General features: G+C 36.0%; 1 protein-coding gene across 1 annotated transcript in view; it reads left to right on the top strand.

The window, feature by feature from the left end:
- SLC35A3 (solute carrier family 35 member A3) overlaps positions 1-23579 on the top strand; it is a 70036-nt gene that overhangs the window by 29771 nt on the left and 16686 nt on the right. Inside the window, exons 3-7 of the mRNA XM_069090539.1 lie at positions 3413-3567; positions 3651-3773; positions 8736-8907; positions 12434-12552; positions 19529-19662. Coding sequence (XP_068946640.1) covers positions 3413-3567; positions 3651-3773; positions 8736-8907; positions 12434-12552; positions 19529-19662 — 703 coding nt within the window. The remainder of the gene's footprint in view (positions 1-3412; positions 3568-3650; positions 3774-8735; positions 8908-12433; positions 12553-19528; positions 19663-23579) is intronic.

The raw sequence follows: 23579 nt of genomic DNA, 5'->3' as shown, positions 1-23579 counted from the left end.
ATCCACACCTAAGTCACAATCTCATTAGTCAGTACAGAGTACCCAGGTAAAGTCTTCTTTTATCTTGACTCCTCCTCCATGGGCTGCTCCTGACTCTTGTCTGGTTTCATACAACTCTTGGTTTCACACATAAGCAGCTCTCTGCCCCTCTTCTATATCTTAGTTCACCCCCCCCCCCCGCCCCCAATATCCTAACTTCATTTATGCCTCACTGCTCAGGTGTGTCCCTGAGCAATTAGTTCCCACAGAAACAGTAAGTGTGTCCATGTGATGAGAACCTCGCTACTGCCTCTACCTGGTCACTGCCCCCAGACCTATTCCCATAGAAACAGGTGTGTTCTTATATTCAGTCACAATCACATCATCCATCTAGCCCAAGACAGGACCATAATACCTAACTATCTGTCTTAACCAGACAGGCCCACAATAGCTAGCCAGTTGGAGGGCACAATGACCAGAATGTTTAACCACCAAACCATAGATGGATCCCTCCTCCATTACCTAATCCCTTAACAAACTCCTCCTGCCTTTTTAATATTAATCATATTCCTCTATTCTATATAAATTTCTGTTATGTAATCCATCTTACTTTCTCTAAAGTTGCTGGTTCCTCTTGGAACTTAGCTCACTTCATAAGAGGTATCAATCTCAATAAATGCCTATACTTAGATTAAAGGTGGTCTGACTCTGAATTCTTTGACAAGGTTCCACCACAACACATAACACATCATGAAACTGCTACAGTTTTTGGGTGGGCAGAGCCCCCACCTCAACAGTGGTCATCTAGGTTTCAATCACAACACTTTGATGCCACTACTATTGTCCCAATCATCCAGGCTCAAAGTCATTTGTGGCTATTCCCTGTCCCTTACTTCCCAGATCTGATCCAGTTTTGAGTCCTGTTGATTCTTCCTCTTACAGGGTGCACCATATATATATATATAATAGGTGTTTAATAAATGCTTGATTGATCTCTGGAATTAGGCTTCTTCCTCTCACCTCCAGTACCCTAATTCAGGTCCTTTATTACCCTCTCACTTAGCCTTAATCTTTCTGCTGGAAATCCCTGTCCTCTCTAATTTATTTTTCAGCTTATTAATAATTTTTTTCTAGTACATAGTTTTATATCACTCCCCTGGTCAAAACCCTTCATTGTCTTCCTATTGCCTAGAAGATTAAATACAAAATAATAAAATGCAAATCAGGATAAAATACTTAATTCATATCTTTCCAACTTTATTTCCCATTGTTACCCTTCATACATTTTACACAAACTGAATTGCTTGCTATTCTTTGAACTCAACCTATCATCTCCTACTTCTGTGTATTCACATAAACCATCCCTATGTCTGGAATGCATTCATTTCTTTTATCTTTCACAGTTATTTCCTTCCTTTTATGGGGTTTCTTAAATTTCCACTCATTTCACAGTTGGCCTTGCCAGAAACACCTTGGATTCATTACTCCTGATTTTGAATTAATTTTTGATTGTTGCACATTCAGAAATCTTTTACTATTGCCATGGGGTCAAGACCCACAGTTTAAGAAGTGCTGCTTTAGAGCTTAATTTACGTGCTACTCTTTCTCGGTGTATTCCATGATTTTCTCCCTTACCCTCCATAATCAACTGAAATTTTTTTCCTCTTCAAATATTTGTAGAATATATTGTTTGGATCTCTTCTTTCCTCTTGAAAACAGAGAACTTTCATTTTTTATCTTGCCTTACACTTAGTAGGCACTTAATAAATGTTTATTAAATTAGATTGAATTGAATAAAATTGCGAAACTTAACAGATCAGTTAGAAGACAATTTATTAAGCATTTACTGTGTGTCAGGCACGGTGCTAAGAGCTGGAGGTAAACAGAAAAGCAAAAGTCAGTCTCTGCTTTCAAAGAGGGTGCATTTCGCATATTAAATAGGTACATGCAAGATATATACAAAGTAGCAATAAAGTATAATCTCAGATGGGAGGCATATGGAAGTGGAGGGCCTGGGAAAGGCCCCCTGCAGAAATTAAGAAGTGTTGAAGGAAGCCAGGGAAGCAAAAGAATGGAGATGAGGGAGAGTTCACCAGGAAGGGGGGACAGCCAATTTGAAGACAGGAAATCAGGAGATGAATTTTTCCAGGTTCAAGGAAAAAGGCAACTGGGACTATATTGTAGGGAATATGAAAGGGAGTAAAATGAAAGAAGCCTGAAACTATAGGAAAGGGCCAAGTTGCAAAGAGTTTTAAATGCCAAACAGAATGTTTTGATTCTAGAGGTAATGGGGAGATAATAAAATTTATTTAGTAAGGGATTGCCTTGGTCAGATCTCTTTATAGATAATCTTATTCCTTTATAGAGGAATAAGTCATGTCAATTGAGTAGATTGAAAAGCTGGGAAGTTAGAGTATTTAAGAGAACATAAATATGTATGTTGAGATCACTTTGGTATCTGGGCAGGAGTTAGAATAGAGAGAAAGCTGTTAGCCAGACCCTGAACTCATTGAGGAAGGAAGGAGAATATCTTAAGAGGCCACTAAAATCAAGATTGGTTGGTAAATGTGTACACTGTGACCATCTGCTGAGTTATGGTAATGGATTATAGACAGAAAGTCTGCACATAGCAGTGGGGAGGACTACAGTCAGTGAGTTGAGTATAAAATAAGGTACAGCCAATGGCTATATAAAGAGTGACTAAGGAATCAGTGTCACAAGGAGGGAACTAGGTCCCGAGTGAGAACAAAATTTAAGATGAAAGTAAATTTGTTAATTATGGAGTAAGCATTCTAAGAGGAGTGGGGATATCTAAAGTGGAATACTAAGGGAAGAAAGGGGGAGAGATAGGTTTGAAATGCATGTGAGTAAGGAAATAAGCACTTGGGGATGAAGAAAGAAATTTTGTATGTTGGCAGCTCAGAATCACTAGACTGAGAAAAGTTGTAAGGGGATTGGAGTAGGCTAACCATCGGGGAATGAATATCAGTAGTTAGAGAAAGATCCATTAAGTGAAGTATGTGATTTGATTATCCAGGGGTCCTTCTGCCAGATCCAGCCTTGAGGCAGTTGGTGCTGTGGTGATGCATCCTCTGTATTTAGAAAGGCCATTTAGGAGTCCATTTGGGATCTGTGGTTCCAAGTCTGGTTTAGAGGAAGTCCTAGAGGATAGTAGATGGAGGAGGTTCTTGTCCCAGGGCAGAGTGGCACTGGAGAAAATCTAGTAGGCTACAAAAGCCAGGAAATAGGTGTTGGGATCTTATCCCAGCAGTACCCTGTTAAAGATGGGCCAGGCCCAGAAGATAGGTGGCAGGTCCTGGTTGGAGATGGCCTTGGGGCAAAATCAGAAAACTAAAACCATGAGAGCTTGTGACTAGCTGTGAGTGAAGTTATTTACTTATGTTGCTCTTTTTTTATGTGTTTTTCCCCTCAGAATGCAGTCTTCGAGCATTGAATAGAGTATTACATGATGAAATTCTAAACAAGCCTATGGAAACACTTAAGCTTGCTATTCCATCAGGAATATATACTCTTCAGAATAATTTACTCTATGTAGCATTATCAAACCTAGATGCAGCTACTTATCAGGTACTTGAGAAAAAATATTTCTTATAGTGCTTTTAAAAAGTGACTATAATAATAATAATACGTGTTCTCTTTTTTTTTTCCAGGTTACTTATCAATTAAAAATTCTTACAACAGCACTGTTTTCTGTGTCCATGCTTAGTAAAAAATTAGGTTTGTACCAGTGGCTCTCTCTAGTGATTTTAATGGCAGGTGTCACTTTTGTACAGGTAAATCATTCAAAATAAGTTTATTTTCCATGTTCATTGTAGTTTTTAAAAATAATTATTAATGAATACTATGTTATCTTTATTTGTTTATGTGAGTATTTACCCATTATAACAATTTAAATATTTATTGAATATTACTTTTGATGGGTCTGACTTTAGGAAGATCACTTAACTTCTCTGGGTTTCAGTTTCTTCAACCTGTAAGTGAGGGGATTGAATTAAATGATTTGTATAGTCACTTTCATATCTAAATATTTGATTTTATGAACTAGATTATAAGATTGGGGGGGAGGGGAGGCAGAGTTAAGTGACTTTCCCAGGGTCACATGGCTAGTAAGTGTCTGAGGCCAAATTTGAACTCAGGTCCTCCTGATTCCAGCGCAGGTGCTTTATCCACTGTGTCACCTAACTACTCCTAGATTTTGAGATTCTTTAGAACAACAAATGTGCTTTAAACTTCTGCATACTCAGTCAATAAATATTAATTAACTACCTACTATGTACCAGGTGCTATGCTAAGTGTTAGGGTTACAAATACAAAAATTACAACCCCTGCCCTCAAGGAGTTTATAATCTAAAGGGGTAAGACAACATACAAAAGGGAGAAGGGAAGGTATGTGAAAGTGGGGGATATGATGGAAAAGTCCATAGGTATATGGCTGGGTGGTGGCTAGGCTGGGCTCCCTCCTTATATAGGTTCTGGGAAAAGGTCTCTACCATCTATTTGGAGGTGTCATAGGGGCAGAAGGTACTGATGTATTGTGAGTATCAAAGGATGATGTGTTCCACCATGTTTTGTAGTACATAGGCAAATGGTAGAAAGAACTTAAGAATTAGGACTTTAATTCATGTCTGTGAGCCTTTAATCCTCAATCTTTGGTCATATGTGCTTAGGTTCTACACAATTAAAGTACATTTCTTGTCCTTGAGATAATTGCAACCTACTTCACAAAACCAAAGATTTAAAGCAAAAAAAGATCTTGGAAATGATATAACCTAGCCTCCTCATTTTATAAATGAAGAAACTGAATCAAAGAATTTATGACTTGCGTTAGGTCAAACAGGTAGCAAGTAGCAGAGCATGTAGTTAGAAAGGAAAATTCTAAATGTATGAAAAAGTTAAGTAGCAATCAGAGACCTATCTATTCCTACCTATTTGAGGTAGGAATAGAAGGGATATAGTATTAAATTTCTAGTATGAGATAAGGGCTTAATAACTATTTTTTCATACTTTTAAATGAGTACTTCAGATAGTAAGTGTTGTTGGAATGCAGAGGAGGTAATTTTTGACTAGTATGTCCAGGATTCATGAAAGATAGGTAATTTGACATAGAATTTTTGCAGTTGGAAAGGAGAGGAAGACCTTGCAGGAAGTAGTTGTCAGTGTGAATAAAGGCATATAGACAGGAAACTGCAAGAGATAACAGGTACATCAGTTTGGCTGTAGCAGAGGGTCAGTGTTGAGAAGTAGTAGGAAATAAAGGTGGAAAATACAGATTGGGGTCAGGTTGTTGAGGGCCTTGATGCCTCTGTAAGGATTTAGATTTTATAGGCAATATAGAATCATAGGTTAATTGAATGCTTTGATCAGGGGAGTGGCATGCTCTGAGTGGGGTTTTAACAAAATTAATATGATAGTGGTATTCAATGTGGATTAGAATAGAGAAGCCAATTAATAGGTAGCTGGAATTTCTGGGTGTAATGTGATAAGTGCTTGAACAAGCATGGTGTTAATGAGCTTTGAAGGGAAGAAATGGTAATGACCTATAATGAAGGAAGAATTGGCAGGACTTGGGAACTGTTTTGGATATGGAGGATGTCATTTTGATCTGATCATCTATGATGACTTTGATTTAAAAAGATATAACATCTTAAGTGAATAACCTTGAGATGTAAGAAAACTAGAAGTGTATGTGCGTGTCTGTGTGTTTGTAAATTACTAGGTTATGACACCTAGCCGTGTAACCTTGAGCAAGTTACTTAACCCCAATAGCTTAGGGGCATCCAGGTGGCTGAGTGAATAAGAGCACCGGCCCCAGAGTCAGGATGACCTGGGATCGAATCCGGGCTCTGATACTTAGCACCACACCCAGAAATAACTGGCCGTGTAACCTTGAGCAAGTTACTTAACCATGATTGCTTAAAAAAAAATTACTAGGTTATGATAGACTTTGAAGGCAAAATAGGATTTTTTATTTGATCCTAAAGGTGATAGGAAGCCAGTGGGGTTTATTGAAAAGGCAGGTAACATGCACATAGCTACATAAGGATCTGATGAAAAGAAAAGGTGTCTTTAGGTTTTGAAACCAGGAAGATATTGATGACAATAATGGCAGTAGGGAAATCAGAAGGAATTTCCGTTTAGAGAGTATGTGATGAGGTAGTGAGAATAAAAGTAATAGGACTACTAATAGGATTAGAGGAGACCTATGAAGTAAATTAGATGTAACCCACATGCCACATTGTGTATGCCAAGCTGTTGTACTTAGCGCGATTGCCCCTTATTCCAACTTGTGTTGTTTTGTCTCTAGCCTCTCTCATTATTCCACACTATTCTTATTCTACACTGCTATCTTTCCTGTCGTTGTTTTGGGTTCTGTTGTCACTGGCTTCTTTCTATTGTCCTTGGAATTCTGCAGTTCTTGTGTGTTCATTTCTGCATTGATTCAGGTAGTAGAGGGACAGTGAGAGATATTGTAAGGAAGAAATGGTGATGACGTGCACTAAGGGTTATTGTAAGCATTAAGTCACAACTATTGTCATTAAACTTGCATAGTTTTTACTCACTCTGATCTAACGTGATCATCTGTGGTGACAGACTAAAAAAGAAGTTTCATGTGCCAGGCACTGCATTAAGTGCAGTAAATGGAAAGACAGTTCCTATTTTCAAGGAGCTCGCAGTCTAATGGAGACAGCATATAAACTACTATGAACAAACAAGCTATATGCAAGATAAATCAGAAATAATCAGCAGAGGGAAGGCACCATAATAAAGAGGTATTGGAAAGGGCTTCCTGTAGAAAAGGAAACTTTAGCTGGGACTTGAAAGAATCCAGGAAGCAGATCATTCCAGGCATGGGAGATAACCAATGGAAATGCCTTAGATTTAGAAGATAAGAGTATCTTGTTCAAGGAACAGTAAGGAGACCAATGTCATTGGATCAGGGAATGTGTAGAGGAGGAATAAAAGTATATAAGAAAATTAGAAATGTAGGGGTGGGGAGGGAAGCTAAGTTATGAAGGGTTTTGAATGCCAAACAGGATTTTATATTTGATTCTAGAGATGATAGGAAGCCAATGGTATTTATCAAATAAGAAGATGACATTGCCAGACCTGTGCTTTAGATCATTTCGACAGTTGAGTAAAGAATGGACTAGTGTCAGGAAAAGCTTGTCTAGGGAAGAACAACTAGCATGCTATTGGAATAATCCAGGTGTGAGATGATGAGGGCCTGCACCAGGGTGGTGGCAGTGTCAGAGGAGATAAAGGACCATATGAAAAAGATGTTACAAGGGTAAAATAGACAGGCCTTGCCAGACATAGGGTTGAGAGAGTGAGGTTGAGGGTGACACCCAGGTTTTGAACCTGGGTAACGGGGAGGATGGTGGTACCCTCAACAGGTTTCTATAGGAAGCCTTTCCTAACTCCTCTTAATCCTAGTGCGTTCCCTTTCTTAATTATTCCCTATTTATTCTGTAAATAGCTTGTTTGTATTTGTATTTTTTTCCCTTATTAATGAGCTCTTTAAGGATGGGAACTGTCTTTTGCCTTTTTTTTTTTATGTCCCCAGAGTTTAGCACAGTACCTGCCACTTAGTAGTCACTTAATAAATGTTTATTGACTGATTGACCTGACTGTGATAGGGAAGTTTGGAAGAAGAGAGCATTTGGAAAAAAAGATAATGAATTTAGTTTTGGACATGATGAGTTGAAGATGTCTATAGGACCTCCAGTTCAAGGTACCCAGTGGGCATTGGAGATTTAATACTGGAGGTCAGCATAGAATTTAGGGATGGATAAGTAATTTGAGAATCATCAGTACGGGAGTAGGTGAGCTCACCAAATTAAGTAGTATAGAGGGAGAAGAGAAAAGGGCCCAGGCCAAAGTCTTGGGGAATACCCATTATAAGTGAGCATGACTTAATTGAAGTTTGAGTAAAGGTTTTTGAGAAGGAGCATTCTAATTAGGTAGGAAGGAAAACTAATAGAACTATCAATGAAAAGAAGGTGATAGTCGTGTCTAAAGCTGCAGAGAGGTCAAGAAGGATGACAGCTGAAAAAAGGGCATTATTTTGACAATTAAGGGATCATTAGCAACTTGGAAGAAAAAAGTTTCAGTTGAATGATGAGGTCAGAAGCTAAACTATACAGTTAAGAAGAGAATGAGAGGAAAGGGAGTGGAGGTACTGATTGTAGATGACCTTCTCCAGAAGTTTAGCCATAAGAGTGAGGAGAGATATGAGACAATAGATATTGGGATAGATAGATCAAATATAATGCAGATTTTTTGAGGATTTCTAGGTAGTTGTATTGTTGTTGAGCCATTTTAGTCTTGTCTGACTCTTCATAACCTCATTTGGGTTTTCTTGACAAAGATAGAGTGGTTTGCCATTTTCTTCTCCAGCTCATTTTACAGATGAGGAAACAGGCATGCAGATTTCAGTGACTTGCCCAGGGTCACATAGCTAATAAGTGTCTGAGGCCAGATTTGAACTTAGGAAGATGTCTTCCTGACTCTATCACTGTGCCACCTAGCTGCCTCCTAAGGTAGTAGCCTGAGTTATATAAGAGAGATGAAACCTGAAATACTAACTAAGCTTACATAGAACTTGAACTTATTTTTACTGTTTGAGGACTTAGGAATGATAATGAATTTTTATCTTAGGATTTAAGAGTTTAAGTGTACAATATGAAAAATACCACACACATTTAACCTTCAAATTCTGTTCTGATTTTGTTTAGTGGCCCTCAGATTCTCAAGAATCATCTTCTAAGGAACTCTCAGCAGGCTCTCAGTTTGTAGGTTTGATGGCAGTTCTTACAGCTTGTTTTTCAAGTGGCTTTGCAGGAGTTTATTTTGAGAAAATTTTAAAAGAAACCAAGCAATCTGTGTGGATTAGAAATATTCAACTTGGTAAGTCTTCAGTGTGCATCTTTAATGTGTTTTTGAGAAAGTAGTTATTATATATAAAGGATCACCATCTACAGAAATATCTATATAAGCATATATAGCATAGGGTTTCCTGGCCAGCATAATTTTGCAGTAATTTTTAAGCTTCATCACTGAATCACAACATAAAGGTCTTGATATCCCAGGGTAGTGTTCTTGGACCATTTACCCACTTATGATATTATTCCTATGGAACTAACTGTACTTGGCAATGTTTCAACTGACATTATATTTTCTTTCAGAATCAATTAGCTAAAATTTTAACAGAATATTTTAAAATTAATGTACCATTTTATAAGGAAAACTTCTGCCTTTTCTTTCCCTCCCTTTACTCTACCTGTCTCTTTTTCCCCCTCCTTCCACCCTTTTCTTTTCATTAGACAATACATTTTGTAAGAAATATAGCTTCCCCTATATTTCAGATGTAGGCATTCAAAGAATCAACTTTTTATATTGTGCAGATTACTTTTGCTCTGGAGGGATGAAATGCTTGAAGAAGAAAGTAGTTAGAAGTTAAAAAATATGATAAAACCACTTTTAGTTTTCGTTTAAAAAAACCTTATACTTATTTTTCAAAGTACTTTGACCCTTTTAGAGAACAAGTTCTGAGGAGCTGTGAAACTGGAGGCAAGTTATTTTTTTTTTAAATAAAGGGTGGTTCCATGTATTAGCAAGCCATACCAAAGAAACTAAAAAAAACAAAAAGGAAAAGTGTCCATGTGTACAAAAATATTTATAGCAACTCTTTTTGTGGTGATAAAGAATTAGAAATTGAGGGCATGTCCATCAACTGGGGAATGGCTTAACAAATTGTTGTATATGATTGTGATGGAATACTATCATGCTTTAAGAAATGATGGGCAGGATGCTCTCAGAAAAAACATGGAAAGACATGAACTTGAAGCAAAGTGAAATGAACAGAACCAGGAGAACATTGTACACATAACAGTAATATAGTATGGTGATCTACTATGAATAGCTTAACTATTCTCAGCAATGCAATGATCTAAGATAATTCTGTAGGACTTAATGATGAAAGGTGCTGTCCATTTCTAGAGAAAGAACTGGTAGAGCCTGAATGCAGACCAAAGATACTTTTTCTTTGCTTTCTTTATTTTTCTTTTTGTTTTTTTGTCTGTTTTCTTGCACAGCATGACTTACATGGAAATGGGTTTTGCACAACTACACATGTATAACCTATGTCAAATTACCTTCTTAATGAAGTGGGGAGGGAGGGAGAGATTCTGGAACTGAAAATTGGGGGGGAGGGAATGTTAAAATTGGTTTTACATGTAATTGGGAAAAATTAAAATATTAAATAAGAAAAAATGAAGGGTTGTTAATTAATAGTTATATTTAGATTTACAGTAAAAGTAAGAAAAATTCAGTTTCAGAAAGCAAAAAAGCTCAGAGAAGAGGAATGTGCTTTTACATCCCACCCTAATCTCTTTCCTGAACTCCTGTTCTGGGGTGTTTTATCATGAGTATTTCAAATTCAACATATCCAAATGAAAATTTGTCATCTCTGCCCCTTGTGCCATTGCCCTCTTTTTAGACTTCACTGTTTCTGTGGGGGTGATACTGCCTTTCTCATCCAGAGTCACGATCTTGGAGTCAGCTATCATTTTTCCTTTTTGCCTCCCATATCCAGCACTTTTCCAATTCTAGTTTGGGCCTTTAGCCTTTCTTTCTTGCGCTATTGTTGTAGCCTTTGGGTTGATCTCTGTTCTTCCAATATTTCTCCTCCAGTCCCTTTTCTACATAGATGTCAAAGGCCCAGGTCTTACCATGTCACTCCTACTCAGTGGTTCCCTGTTGCTTCTAGGATAAAATACAAATTACTCAGTCTGATATTTAAAGCCATCCACATTTTGCCTCTAGCCTACCTTTTTAGACATTATTTATACTTTTACACAACATAAATTCTATTTTCCAGTCAAATTGGGCTACTAAGCTGAACTTGACATTCCATTTCCTGCCTTTGTTCATTTGTCCAGTTTGCTTTCCATGCTTGGAATTAACTCCTCATTTTTGCCCCCAACAATTCATGAGGAGGGATTGTATCCCCTATACTAACTCCTTCATGAAACCTTTTATTATCCCCCAGTTACATTTTTCTCCTCAGATTACATTGCATTATGCGCGTATACATGTTGCATCCTTCAAAATGTAAATTACTTGAAGACAGGGACCTTTTAATATTTTATGTATTTATTGTCACCACCTAGCACAGTACCTTGCATATTATAAAATGTTTATTGAGGGGTGGCCAGGTAGCACAGCGAGTAAGAGCACCGGCTCCAGTGTCAGAATGACCTGGAGATCGAATCCCGGGCTCAGACACTTAGCACCCACCCAAAAACACCCGGCCGTGTAACCTTGAACAAATTACTTAACCCCAATTGCTTAGGGGTGGCCAGGTGGTTCAGCGAGTAAGAGCACCGGCTCCAGTGTTGGGATGACCTGGAGATCGAATCCCAGTCTCAGACACTCAGCATCACATCCAGAAATAACTGGCTGTGTAACCTTGAGCAAGTTACTTAACCCCGATTGCTTAAAAAAAAATGTTTATTGAATTGTTTTGTTGAAGAGAGAATACTCATTCTCAGAACAAAGAAATGAATATTTAAAATGTCCTTAGACATATGTTAAGGTTAAGGTTTTCAAGTCTGTCTTAGATATTATCGCAAAAATTGATCAGAAGTCATTCCTTACAAATCAGGAAACTGAAGCTCAGACAGGTTCCCCAGTCTGGCCCATTGGTTCTCTTAATTATTTTGAAAATGGTAAGCTGCTCTTGATGGCAGTGTTTCCAAAGTTGAGAAAATAGATGGCAAGCTTTATTTTTTTTTTTCATCCATTTAGCTAACTCTTTGATTTTGAACCACATTCCAGTAGTTTTCCTACTGTTAATCTAGTCATTAACGAAGCTCTAAAGAGACAGGATTGTCACAAATGGTTGAATTTTATAGCCCTTTCCAAATTCAACCCTGAGTGCTGCCAGGGTCAATTATGGTCTTAATGCTGGAGTTAGTTTTGACCTTGTGCTCTCTGGCTGTGTGCCTCTTACCAATGAATTTCCTAGATAGTTTGGACTATTTTTAGCCTCTCATTCACTAATTCTGCCTGTAGATTTTATTAGATGTTGATCTCAGTAGAGAGTAAATAGTTTTTCCCTTTCACAGAACTTCTAACCAAGATTGATCTTGTACTTATTTGAAGGAAATAAGCAAAAGATTTCCAGATAGGACTGAGATCTTTATGTTATCTACTGTTCAACTCTATCTTATTTTTTGTCTTTGTATACCAAGTACTGACACTTAGTAAGGCCTCAATAAATGCTGATTAAATTGAGTTCAAAATTGCTGTATTTTGTTAACAAAGTCATCAAATATCATGAAAAAGGAAAAAAAATAAGTGTTGTTTTATGACAAGTTGGTATTAAAGCAGTACAAAACAAGTGATTGGACTTTTCTCTTAACTTTTTAAGGTTCTTTTGGGAGCATATTCGGATTAATGGGTGTTTACATTTATGATGGAGAATTAGTATCAAAGAATGGATTTTTTCAGGGATATAACAAACTGACCTGGATAGTTGTTGTTCTGCAGGTAAAGCATTTAAAATCCTATATTTGCATGGAATAAAATTCTGTTTGTTTGAAGGTCTCAGAGCAAGCCCTGATATTAACATTATTCCTGTCAATGTCCATTGTAATGTCTATATCTGCTTTCTAAAAGGAAGTTCAAAGTTAAAATGGAATGGGATTCAGTGTCCTAAAGTATAACAGAAACTTGAGAAGGAAAGTCAGTGCTGATTGGTAAGGGGAATGATTGAGGAAGAGGGAAGAATTAATTACTGGAGGGGTGGTAGAAGAAGAGAGTGAAAAATCTAAATGATACACCCAGTTTTAACATATCAAAAATATGTCAAAATATGGGAGGAAATCAAAAAGAATGTTTCAGTTCAGTTTCACCATCAAAAATATATTTTAGTATAGATGGAAATTGGTCTTGACTAGAATGTTATTTCATAAATATTTCAGTGGGATTACTTATAATAAAGTTATGACTAAGACTGGGAAATTTAAAAATGGAAGAAATCATATGTCCCACTTACAGTATATATATATATTTATATACTATATGTTATATGTTATGTTATGTAACAGTTATATAACATACTATATGTATGTTATATGTTAAACACTTATATGTTAAACCTCTTTGTTTCTGTTTTAAAACTAAAAATACAGCCTTCAAAGAATAATTTTTTTTCAAATGCTTTATTAACTTCTGATTTACATCATTCATTTCCACCAGATTTTGAATTATAAATTTTCTCCCCGTTTTTCCCCTACCCACACCCCCAAAATAGCCAAATCAATAATTAATATCCCTTGGAATTGAAAATTGCCATGAACTTAATATGCCAAATATACCCAGAACATTCTGTCATAAACTGTACATATTGAACAAATATGGTCACATGGCACCCGCTATTTCATGCAAAGTATGCATTTCCTGCTTGGGAAGATTTTATTTTAAGTCAAACCCTGAATGGGTTTTTTCCATTGGGCTTTGTGTGTATACCTGCCCCATGATGAAAATACAGGTTTACAGACTGATTGTGGTATAGCTGTAGACATGCCTGGTATAAGTTTTGTTTTTTTTTTTACTTTGTAACAAGTCTTAATGAATTACAGAATAGTTGTCTTTACTTTACTTTGAAGTTCATGGGGAACCTGTGTTGATATTCAAACTTAAGATGTGTTTAAAGCTTCATGCTATCACATTATATAACTGTGTATTCTTGTCTATATCAAATAATGTATATATGCATATAATTATATATGCCTGAATAGCTGAAGATGTTCAAGTCTTAATTGTTATTGATAATTACATTTACATAAACTCTTTACATGCATTACATCTTATTTGATATTTGCAGCAATCCTTTGAAGTAGGTCTAAAAAATAACATTGAATCCATTTTACAAATGCAGAAATTAAGACTCAGATTAAGTTTAAGATGGCATAACTGATAAGTGGTGGTGGTGGTGAGAATAGAACGAAAGGTTGTTTTTTTTTTTAAGTTTTATTAATACTCTTTTTTTAAAATCACCAAATTTCCCAATAACTTACCCTATGTAACAAGTGTAGTTCAGCAAAGCAAAGGAAACTGCCCCATTGATTGCCTGACAATATATGCATCATTCTCAACATATGGCCTGCTGCACCTCTGCAGAGAGAAGGAATAGAACTAAAGTGTTCTTACTTTGATCTCCAAGGTTGTTTCCACTACAGTGTAACTGTTTGTTCATTCAGCAGATGTTTGTTAAGGCCAGCGAAGTGCAAACCATTGTTACGTGTTGTGGGAAATAACAGAGATGAGGGAGACAGCATCCCTTTCCTCAAGAAGATTATAATCTAGTAGGGGAGATGAAATATACACAAGTAATTATAACCTTAGATGGAATGTGTTAAGTCCTGTAAGCAATCACTTCTGTTTGGGGGTTTGTAAGGATTAGATAGCCCTGTAGGAAGGTATTGAGAGACAACATGATATAACAACAACAACAATAATAATAATATAGAAATTTATATATTACTTTAAGGATTACATAGTGTTTTACAGACATCTACTCCTTCTTGCCTTCCTGTGAGGTAAGTAATACAGGTTATTATCTTCATTTTATAGATGAAGAAACCAAAGCTCAAAGAGCTTGCTCCTTGACCATGGTCCCTCAGCTAGTAAGTTTCAGTGGTAGGATTTGGATTAAAAATCAGTGGGTGATAAGGCTGGAAAAAGGTTAAAGCTGGTTCACATATAGAACCTAGAATTAAGCTTAGAAATTTCCATAGAATTCTAGGCATTGGAGAGCCATTAGAATTTTTTAAAGAAAAGTAAGAGAGCTGTACTTAAGGAAATTAGTTTGGGATCAGAACTATAAGGTACAATAGCGGAAGCATTAAGAAACGGATGCTAGGTGGCATAAAGATAGTGACATTGCCGATGGCAAGAAAGAGGCTTTTCAGAGAGAGAATAGATAAGGACTCTGGTGATTAACTGTATATTAGGAGAAAGGAGAGAATCAGAGATGGTATTTAAGTTTGTAGCCTGGATTGCTGGAATAATAGCAACTAGTATTTATATACTGATTTAATGTTTGCAAAGAATCTTAAATACATTATCTAATTTGAAATAAGGATAATGCTACTTATGGAAATAGGAAGAAGTAGTTTCATAGAGATAATGAGGTCAAATATGGACCCAGTGAGTTTGAAGTCTAGGCAAGACTTACAATAGAAATATTTAATAGGTAAAGAATGGAAATACAGATCCTCATCGTGGGGCTTTAGTTTTCTTTTTTTTTTTGCGGGAGGGCGGGGTAGATAGTCATTTATATAAAAGTGATAGCTACAACCTTGAGAGTGGATGAAGTGTCAGAAATCAAGTAAAATATTTCATGGAAAGTAAGGATACTTTCTATGGCCTTTGTAATTTTATCATTTGAGTAACTCAGTGTCCTTCAGTAAGAGAACATCTGGATTTGTTTGCTAGCTCTTGGAGGGCATAGCTTGTTTAATGTCTGTCCACAGATTTCTGGACTAATTTTCTGAAAGTTGTTTCATGACTCCTGGAGTCCTTTTAAATGCTTTAAAAATACCTTCAGAGAATTTCACTTTTGAAATGAAATTAGAAACATAGCAGTTCTAAGAGAAAGTCTTCAGAGCACTGAGAAAAATTGTGACTGTTATTAAAGATTTTTGTCTGCCCCTGCAGTGTGGAGAAAAACCATGTAATTTGAATTCCCAGCTGTGTATGATATTTATCAAGTCTTTCTGGGAGCCAAGTACATGAGGCACAAATTAGACAAACTTCTGTCTGGCTCATTCTTATTGGATGATGATCCCAGGATAGACATTTGGTTGAAAATAGGCATGACATTGGGCTATTACATAAGGCTACAGAATAAGGGAAAGCTAGGAGGTGAAGTGGATTGGTACTGTGCCTGGAGTCAGGAATACCTGAGTTCAAATCTGGTCTCAGACACTTACTAGCTGTATGACACTGAGCAAGTCACTTAACCCCATTTGCTTCAGTTTCCTCATCTGTAAAATCAACTGGAGAAGGAAATAGCAAACCACTTTAATATCTTTGCCAAGAAAACCCCAAGTGGAGTCACAGAGAATTGGATACAACTGAAAAAACTAAACAAAAACAACAGGATAAGGATATTTAAATATAAAAAGAAACAAGAGAAAATAACTATGATGGTTGAGTCAATGAAGATGGTTTTGTGGGTTGAATGTAAAAATTATGGAAAATGTTATGTCAGTAGATTTGAAGAAAAGAATTGGGTATACTCAAAAAAGGATGCAGCACTTACAAGGTAGAAAAAAGATGGAAATGTTAAAAGCCAAACTTCACTCAGATGATGACTTAAATTGGCTAGATCATAGCCAAATGTACAGAGAAAAAGGAGCGTACTTCAGTTTTTTAATTGAGATTAGAATGTATATTTATGAATTCCTGTACAGATAAATTTACTTTTTGTTCTGATTTGGGAAGATACCAGTGCTTCCCATTCAGTCTCCATTTCAAGCCCAGATAGAGTCATGTAAAGCATAAACTTAAATTCAGATTCTTAGATCTAAAGGAATTCCTGCCCTAAAAATGCACAGGTAAAGAGGAGCCAAAAATTATTTCAGAATACAAATATACAGTAGGATAGAAACTAAGGAGGAATATATAAAATTCTTCCTTTTTTCTAGGGATATGAGTTCTCTTTTCACCCCTTCAGGCACTGAACATTCTCACCCAAGAGATTCCAGATTTAGGAAAATATCAGGAAAGTTATTCTTCTGTACAAGTGATTGAAGGAAAGCAGATATCTCAGGGGGGAGTCTCTAAAATGGACAGGAAAATTTCCCAGGGATATTGCTATCCTGAGTAGGAGAGTTGCTGTGGTATGCCTTGAAGCCACGTGCAGCCTCCATGGCGGCTACAAGCAAATGTTCAAAAAAGAATTTATAAGATTTTTGTTTAAAGCAGAGAGCAGCCAGAATGACGAAAGGCTTCAAGATCATGCCATTGATGCTTATTTGAAGGCACTACAGGTGGTTAGCCTAGAGAAGACTCGGGCCATGACAGCTATTGATAAGCATTTGAAATGTTACCATGTAGAAGAGGAATTAGAATTGTTGCAAATTAGCAGCAATGGGTAGAAGCTTGAGAAAGATAAATTTTAGGTATAGAGTTGACATTTGAGAGAGGTCATTTTAGGCAGGGGGTAAGAAAAATTTCCTGACAGACTTTTTTGAAAGTACAGTGGATTGCCTTTGAGGGGTTGGGTTCCCTCCACTGTTTTTAAACAGACTGGATGATTACTTGTCTCGTTTTTTATTTAGGGGATTCTTGCTCTGGTATGAGTTGAACTAGCTGACCGTTGAGGCCTCACTCTGAGACTTTGTAATATCAAGATAGAGAGTAGAAACAAAAGAGAAAGCCTTCAGTGGAAAAAGCCTTTATTACTTCATAAGTTCAGGAAGAAGAGCCTATGAAGGAGATTGAAAAGAAGGGAGAGAACTTAGAAACCAATAGAGAAAAATTTCAGGCTAGTCATGACTTCAGAAAAGTGAATGTCTAAGCATGCCTCCTGCCGCTTGGTAAAGAAGTGATAGCCTAGAGGTGAAGAATGAGGCACATGTTTTCAGATATGACTAATGAACTGATTTGTTTTATTCCATTCAGCTTTTTTGTCACATTGGAAGGCTTTGTCAAAAAAGGGAGAAGGACTTAGTGGGAGGTGGCAAAGATGAAAAAAGAAAAAGAAAATAGTAAATTTTAAAAATACAGAGAAGAAGACAAGTTCTGACAGGGACCTAAACAGGAAAATATTTTTACTACCTAGATTAATTTAATAAGCACTTTAAAAATTGGGATGTTGTTTTTGTTAATTACCTTATAATCAATAATGTATGAATACGTTCATAATAAAAACATTTTTAAAAAGAGAATCGTTTCTAGGAGACAACGTGGCACAGTGTCAAAGAGTAGAAGAGTGAATCATATTGGATTTCGTAATTAGAAGATCGTGGGGTGCTTGGAGTATGCATTTTTAGTAGAGTCGGAGGGGAAGACAGATTTCTAAGTGTTGATCATCTCCCCTTTGAACCTCCACTAGAAATATTTGATTAATCAAGTTATATTTATCTATATTAAGGTATCCATGTTTTTTTTTTCAACAGGGGCCATATGAATAGAAATCTATAATGTACAAGCTATGTGAATTTTGATTTCAGCAGTTTTGTGAAAGAATATTTTTACAGAACCAGATAGATTCAATTATTTGGCCTGAGTTTAGCTATATAGTCAGAAATTTCACGTGGTTAGACCCTGCCAGCCTATTAGATAAACACATTATACTAATATCTTGGACTGCATTTGTTTTATATCTGCTTCTAAGTCTGTGACTTAGTGGACTAATCAAGTCCACTTGATTAGTGAGAGCACCTAGAGAACCTGGTTGTTCATTTTATGTATAAATTAATAGAAGTGATCAACAAGGAGATTGGGTACAAGAGTATGTATGAAATTCTTTAATTACTATTGGAAAAAGTAACCACTGTTAAGTCAGCAGTATTATCTTTATTTAAATAGGACAGCATATTAATGGATCCTCTTGATAGTCAGCAGATGGATAAACTAATTGTTTTAAAATTTTTCCTATCCCCTAGGTAATACAAATTAGGTAGGCTGTATTGACTAATAAATGAAAAAAAGAATTCTGTTAAAAAAATACTGCTAAAGTTCTAGTACAAAGAACTGCCATAAACTACTGTCCAGAAATTTTCTTTTATCATAAAATTAGAGAGAGTTGGAAGCAGCCTTAAATACCATCTAGTTCTTTATTCCCACTTCTTTTAGAGATAACTCAACTGAGACTCACTAAAGTTCAATGACTTGCCAGAGGTATCAAAGGTCATAAGTGACTGACAGATGTGAACTTGGGTTCTCTTTCTCCAAATCTAGGGCTTTTCCTATTGTAATAATAATAGCAGCTAATGTTTTTATACTTCTTTAAAGTTTGTTTACAAATCTCTTCACATATTTTATTTTCTTTAATCCTAATACCAATCCTGTAGCTGTTGTTGTGATCTCTATTTTACAGATGAGGAAGCTAACACATTAAATGACTTTTTAAAGATTGTATGGCTAATAAATGTACCAGGCAGGTGTTCAGAGTTTCCAGACTCCAAGGCAGCAATCCATGCATTGTACCCCCTACAATGTGTGTCTATTTGGTTTTAAAGATATTGAAAAAGTTGCAGACCACTTGTATCAGATACTGTTTGAAACAAGTTATCTTGTTGATTGAAATCTTACTGTTTCTAAAGAGGTTTTTTTTTTTCATTGTAATCTTCTGTTATGGTATTTAAAATCCTGTAACTATTAATCCTAAAATTTATATTGAGTTAAAAAGAAAATATTGAAGAGAAGTTGAAAGTTCCCTTATTTTAGAGTTGTATGTAAATACCACTTTTCTATCTCTAAAAGTAACCTTTTTTTTTACCTTTTGCAGGCACTTGGAGGCCTTGTCATAGCTGCTGTTATTAAGTATGCAGATAATATTTTAAAAGGATTTGCAACATCTTTATCTATAATATTATCAACACTAATCTCCTATTTTTGGCTGCAAGATTTTGTTCCAACCAGGTAAATGAATCATTTTTCAACATTTCGATATGCCTTACTAGTAAAATTAATATATTCCTATTTTAGGAAAGTAAGATCAGATGTTATGCTAGCAACTATGAATGAGATCAGTCAGTATATAGTAGTGAGAGTTTACTCTGTGCTGTACACTGCTGAATATTTGTTAAAATATAAAAGAAATATAAAATATTGCCTCTACCTTTAAGAAACTCATTGTGTTTTAGCTGGGGACCAAAATTAACACATATTAAATAACCAATTAAATGTCAAACTATGTAGTACTTCCCACTCATTAATTTGGCAGAAATAAATATAAATAGTGAAATCCAAAGTTGGTAGACCTGTATTAAAACTAATAAGCTCCTGCCCCACATGTTCCTGATATTATGTAAATTGGTGCAATGTTTTTGGATATAACCTGGTCCTATATTTAGTTAGAATTTTCTCAAGTGTGGATGAGTATTCATGAAAATTTGAGTGTAATGAATTGTGGAAGGTATAGAAATATTAGACTTCACTTCACTTGCCAGTTTAGTAACTTTAAAGTGTCTTTTCTAGCTTAGTCATTTTGTTTATTAATGAAAAATGTTTTAAAATTCAAATTTTTGAGATCTTCATACAAATTCTCCATTGGCTTTAATGGGATAGCTACATATTTAAAAAGAAATGAGTTATCAAATGAATTTCCATTTTTTTAATCATTGCTCTTATTGACTTAGAAATTTTTATCTGTATTTGGGGGGAATTCTGATTCTAGGTCAAAATAAAATGTCTAACATTTATCACATATTTGAAGGAAACTTATAGTTTTATTATAAAATAGTAATAATCATACCTAACCTCCATTAAAATTCTAATCTGATGCTTTCATTATGGCAGAATATAAGCCTGGGTCCTAGATTTTACCAAACTGAAAGGGCAGGGCTTGTAACAGCCTAAATGTTTTTCTTCTTCAACCAGACTAATTAAATGAGGAATGGCTCATCACCAGAGACTTGACCAAGAAATAATTATTTTTTTGTCTTTAGTTAAAGTCCTAGGGGGAGGGGGAAAGAGTGATTTTTGTTTGTTTGTTTTTATTTTTTTAATGAACTTGCAAAGCACCAATGAACTTTTTTTTTTTTTGGAAAAAAAAAACAAACCAAAAAAGTTAGCATATAACAGTGAATCTGTTTTAAAATGGGCACCTGGTTACTGATCTTTTTATATGATAGTAAAAGCATCCATTATTTTTTCCCCTAGACATTTGCTATCCCCCTCTTTTCAGATATCTTGAAAATTGATCCAACCTGAAAAATTGTGTCAACTCCAGCATAGATCTTCTGAATGTCTACTTTTTTGTTGTCCAGCTATTCTTTGTCATCTTTGTTTTTCTTTCTTAAGGTGATGTGTGGATTCTTTTAATTGGTGTTTTATTTTCTGCATGCAGAAAATCTGGGAAGTTTTCTGCAATTATATCTTGAATTACAGTGTTTAGATTTTTTGATTTGTTATATTCTTTTGGGAGACTTCTGACGTATAGAGATCATGTGTTCTTTTAGCTCTAGTGATTTTTTTCTTCTCTTCCAGATGAGCCTTCGTTTAAATATATGTACTCCCAGTTAGTTGTCCTTTCTTTCACTTCTTCGGAGACACTTACAACCATGAATTCAGGTTTTTGATTCTTTTAATTTTGCTGTGCAGGCTATAAATTCTGCCACTTGTTCCCTTTAACCTTTTTTTTTTTTGGTCTTTTTGGAGGGGGGAAGGCAGGGCAATTGGGGTTAAATGACTTGCCCAAGGACACGCAGTAGTAAGTGTTAAGGGTCTGAGGCTAGGTTTGAACTCAGGTCCTCCTAACTCCAGGGCTGGTGCTCTATTCACTGTGCCACCTAGCTCTTTCCCCCCACCCCCAATTTCTTTCAAGATTCTGATTTCATCTCTTGACCCATTTAAAAATATCCTACTCTTGTTATATGCTCTTTTGGGAATTCACAGGGTCACCAGATAGTTTACAGTTGTTTAGATATCTTGGTGGCCATATTCCCTTTTGTTTTAATATCTTCTCTGTTGATTTATCTGCTTGTGCTCTAGGTTTTTGATTGAATTTTTCCTAAAATCTTTGGTAATTTTAGGCTTGTTTTCTTATATTATGCATTTGCTCAGTTTTCTACACAAATTATAGCTATCCCTTCCACATCGTGACTTTCTCCATCAAGTTTTCAATATATTGTGGGTAGGCATAAGAAATTAAATGGGAATTTGGGGGGAGTTTTGTAGAAGCCACAGACAACACTCAAAAAGTTTTAAAATTAAGAAATGTATTTTTCATATATATATTTTTAGTTTACATCATTCATTTCCACAAGATTTTGAGTTACAAATTTTCTCCCCATCTTTCCCCTACCCACCACCCCAAAACAGCGATCTCACTGTGTACCCCCTCTCCCAATCTGCTCTCTCCTTTATCGTCCCTCATCCCCCTGCTGACTTTCCAGTAGGGCAAGATGGATCTCTATACCCCAGTGCCTGTATATCTTATTTCCTAATTGCATGTAAAAAAAATAATATTTTTTTTAAACATTTGATTTTAAAACTTTGAATTCCAGATTCTTTCCCTTCCTCCCTCATCACCCACCCTTACTGGGAAGATAAGCAGTTCAATATAAGTTGTACATGTGTAGCTACGCAAAACATTTCCGTAGTAGATATATTGTGAAAGATTGACTATATTTCCCTTCCTTCTATCCTGCTCCCCACTTGTTCTGATCTCTACTTTGACCATGTCCCTTTTCAAAAGTGTATGCTTCTAACTTCCCTTCCCCCCAGCCTGCCCTCCCCTCCATCATCCCTCCTTTCATCCCCTACCCCCTACTCTCCAATAGGGTGAGATATCCTATTTAGTGTATATGTCATTCCCTCCCTAAGCCAAATTCAGAGAGAGTAAGGTTGACTGATTCCCTTTTGCCTTCCTGTTCTTCCCCTCCATTGTAACAGTTTTCCCTTACCTCTTCAATATGAGATAATTTACCCGATTCTATCTCTCCTTATCTCCTCTCATTATATTCCTCTCTCATCTCTCAATTTCACCTTTTAAGTATCATCTCTTCCTATTCAATTGGTCCTGTGCCTTCTGTCTATGTATACCTGTACACATATATACACACACTCACATATGTATTCATATGCCCCCATATACCCTTTTATATATCTATATATGTATGTGTATATATAGACATATATGTATGTGTGTATATGTATATATATACACATATACGTGTGTGTGTGTGTATACACACATTTCTGTTCCCTTCAACTATTCTCATACTGAGAAAAGTTTCATAAGTTACAATGATCGTTTTTCCATGTAGGGATGTAAATAGTTCAACTCTGATAAGTTCCTTATGATTTCTTTTCCCTGTTTAGCTTCTCATGCCTCTCTTGCTTCTTGTATTTGAATGTCAAATTTTCTATTCAACTCTGGTTTTTTCATCAAGAATGTTTAAAAGTACTCTATTCCACTGAATGACCATATTTTCCCCTGAAACATGATACTCAGTTTACTGGGTAGATGATTCTTGGTTTAAATCCCAGATCCTTTGCCCTCCGGAATATCATATTCCAAGCCCTTCAGTCCCTTAATGTAGAAGCTGCCAGATCCTGTGTTATCCTGATTGTGTTTCCACAATATTCAGATTGTTTCTTCTTGGCTGCTTGTAATATTTTCTCCTTGATCTGGGAACTCCAGAACCTGGCTATAATATTCCTAGAAGTTATCTTTTGGGGATCTTTTTCAAGAGGTGATTGGTGGATTCTTTCAACCTGTATTTTGCCCTCTGATTCTAAAACTACGGCAGTTTTCCTTGAGAATTTCTTTTTTTTCTTTTTCTTTGTTTTTAGGAGGGTATTTGAGATTAAGTGGCTTGCCCAAAGTCACA

This window comes from Petaurus breviceps, unplaced genomic scaffold (genome assembly GCF_028583685.1).
Source record: "Petaurus breviceps papuanus isolate PSGF00001 unplaced genomic scaffold, PetGlider_PUasm1.0 186, whole genome shotgun sequence".
Lineage (NCBI taxonomy): Eukaryota > Metazoa > Chordata > Mammalia > Diprotodontia > Petauridae > Petaurus > Petaurus breviceps.
The sequence above is the reverse complement of the archived record's forward strand: the minus strand, read 5'-3'. Positions and strand labels throughout refer to the sequence as shown.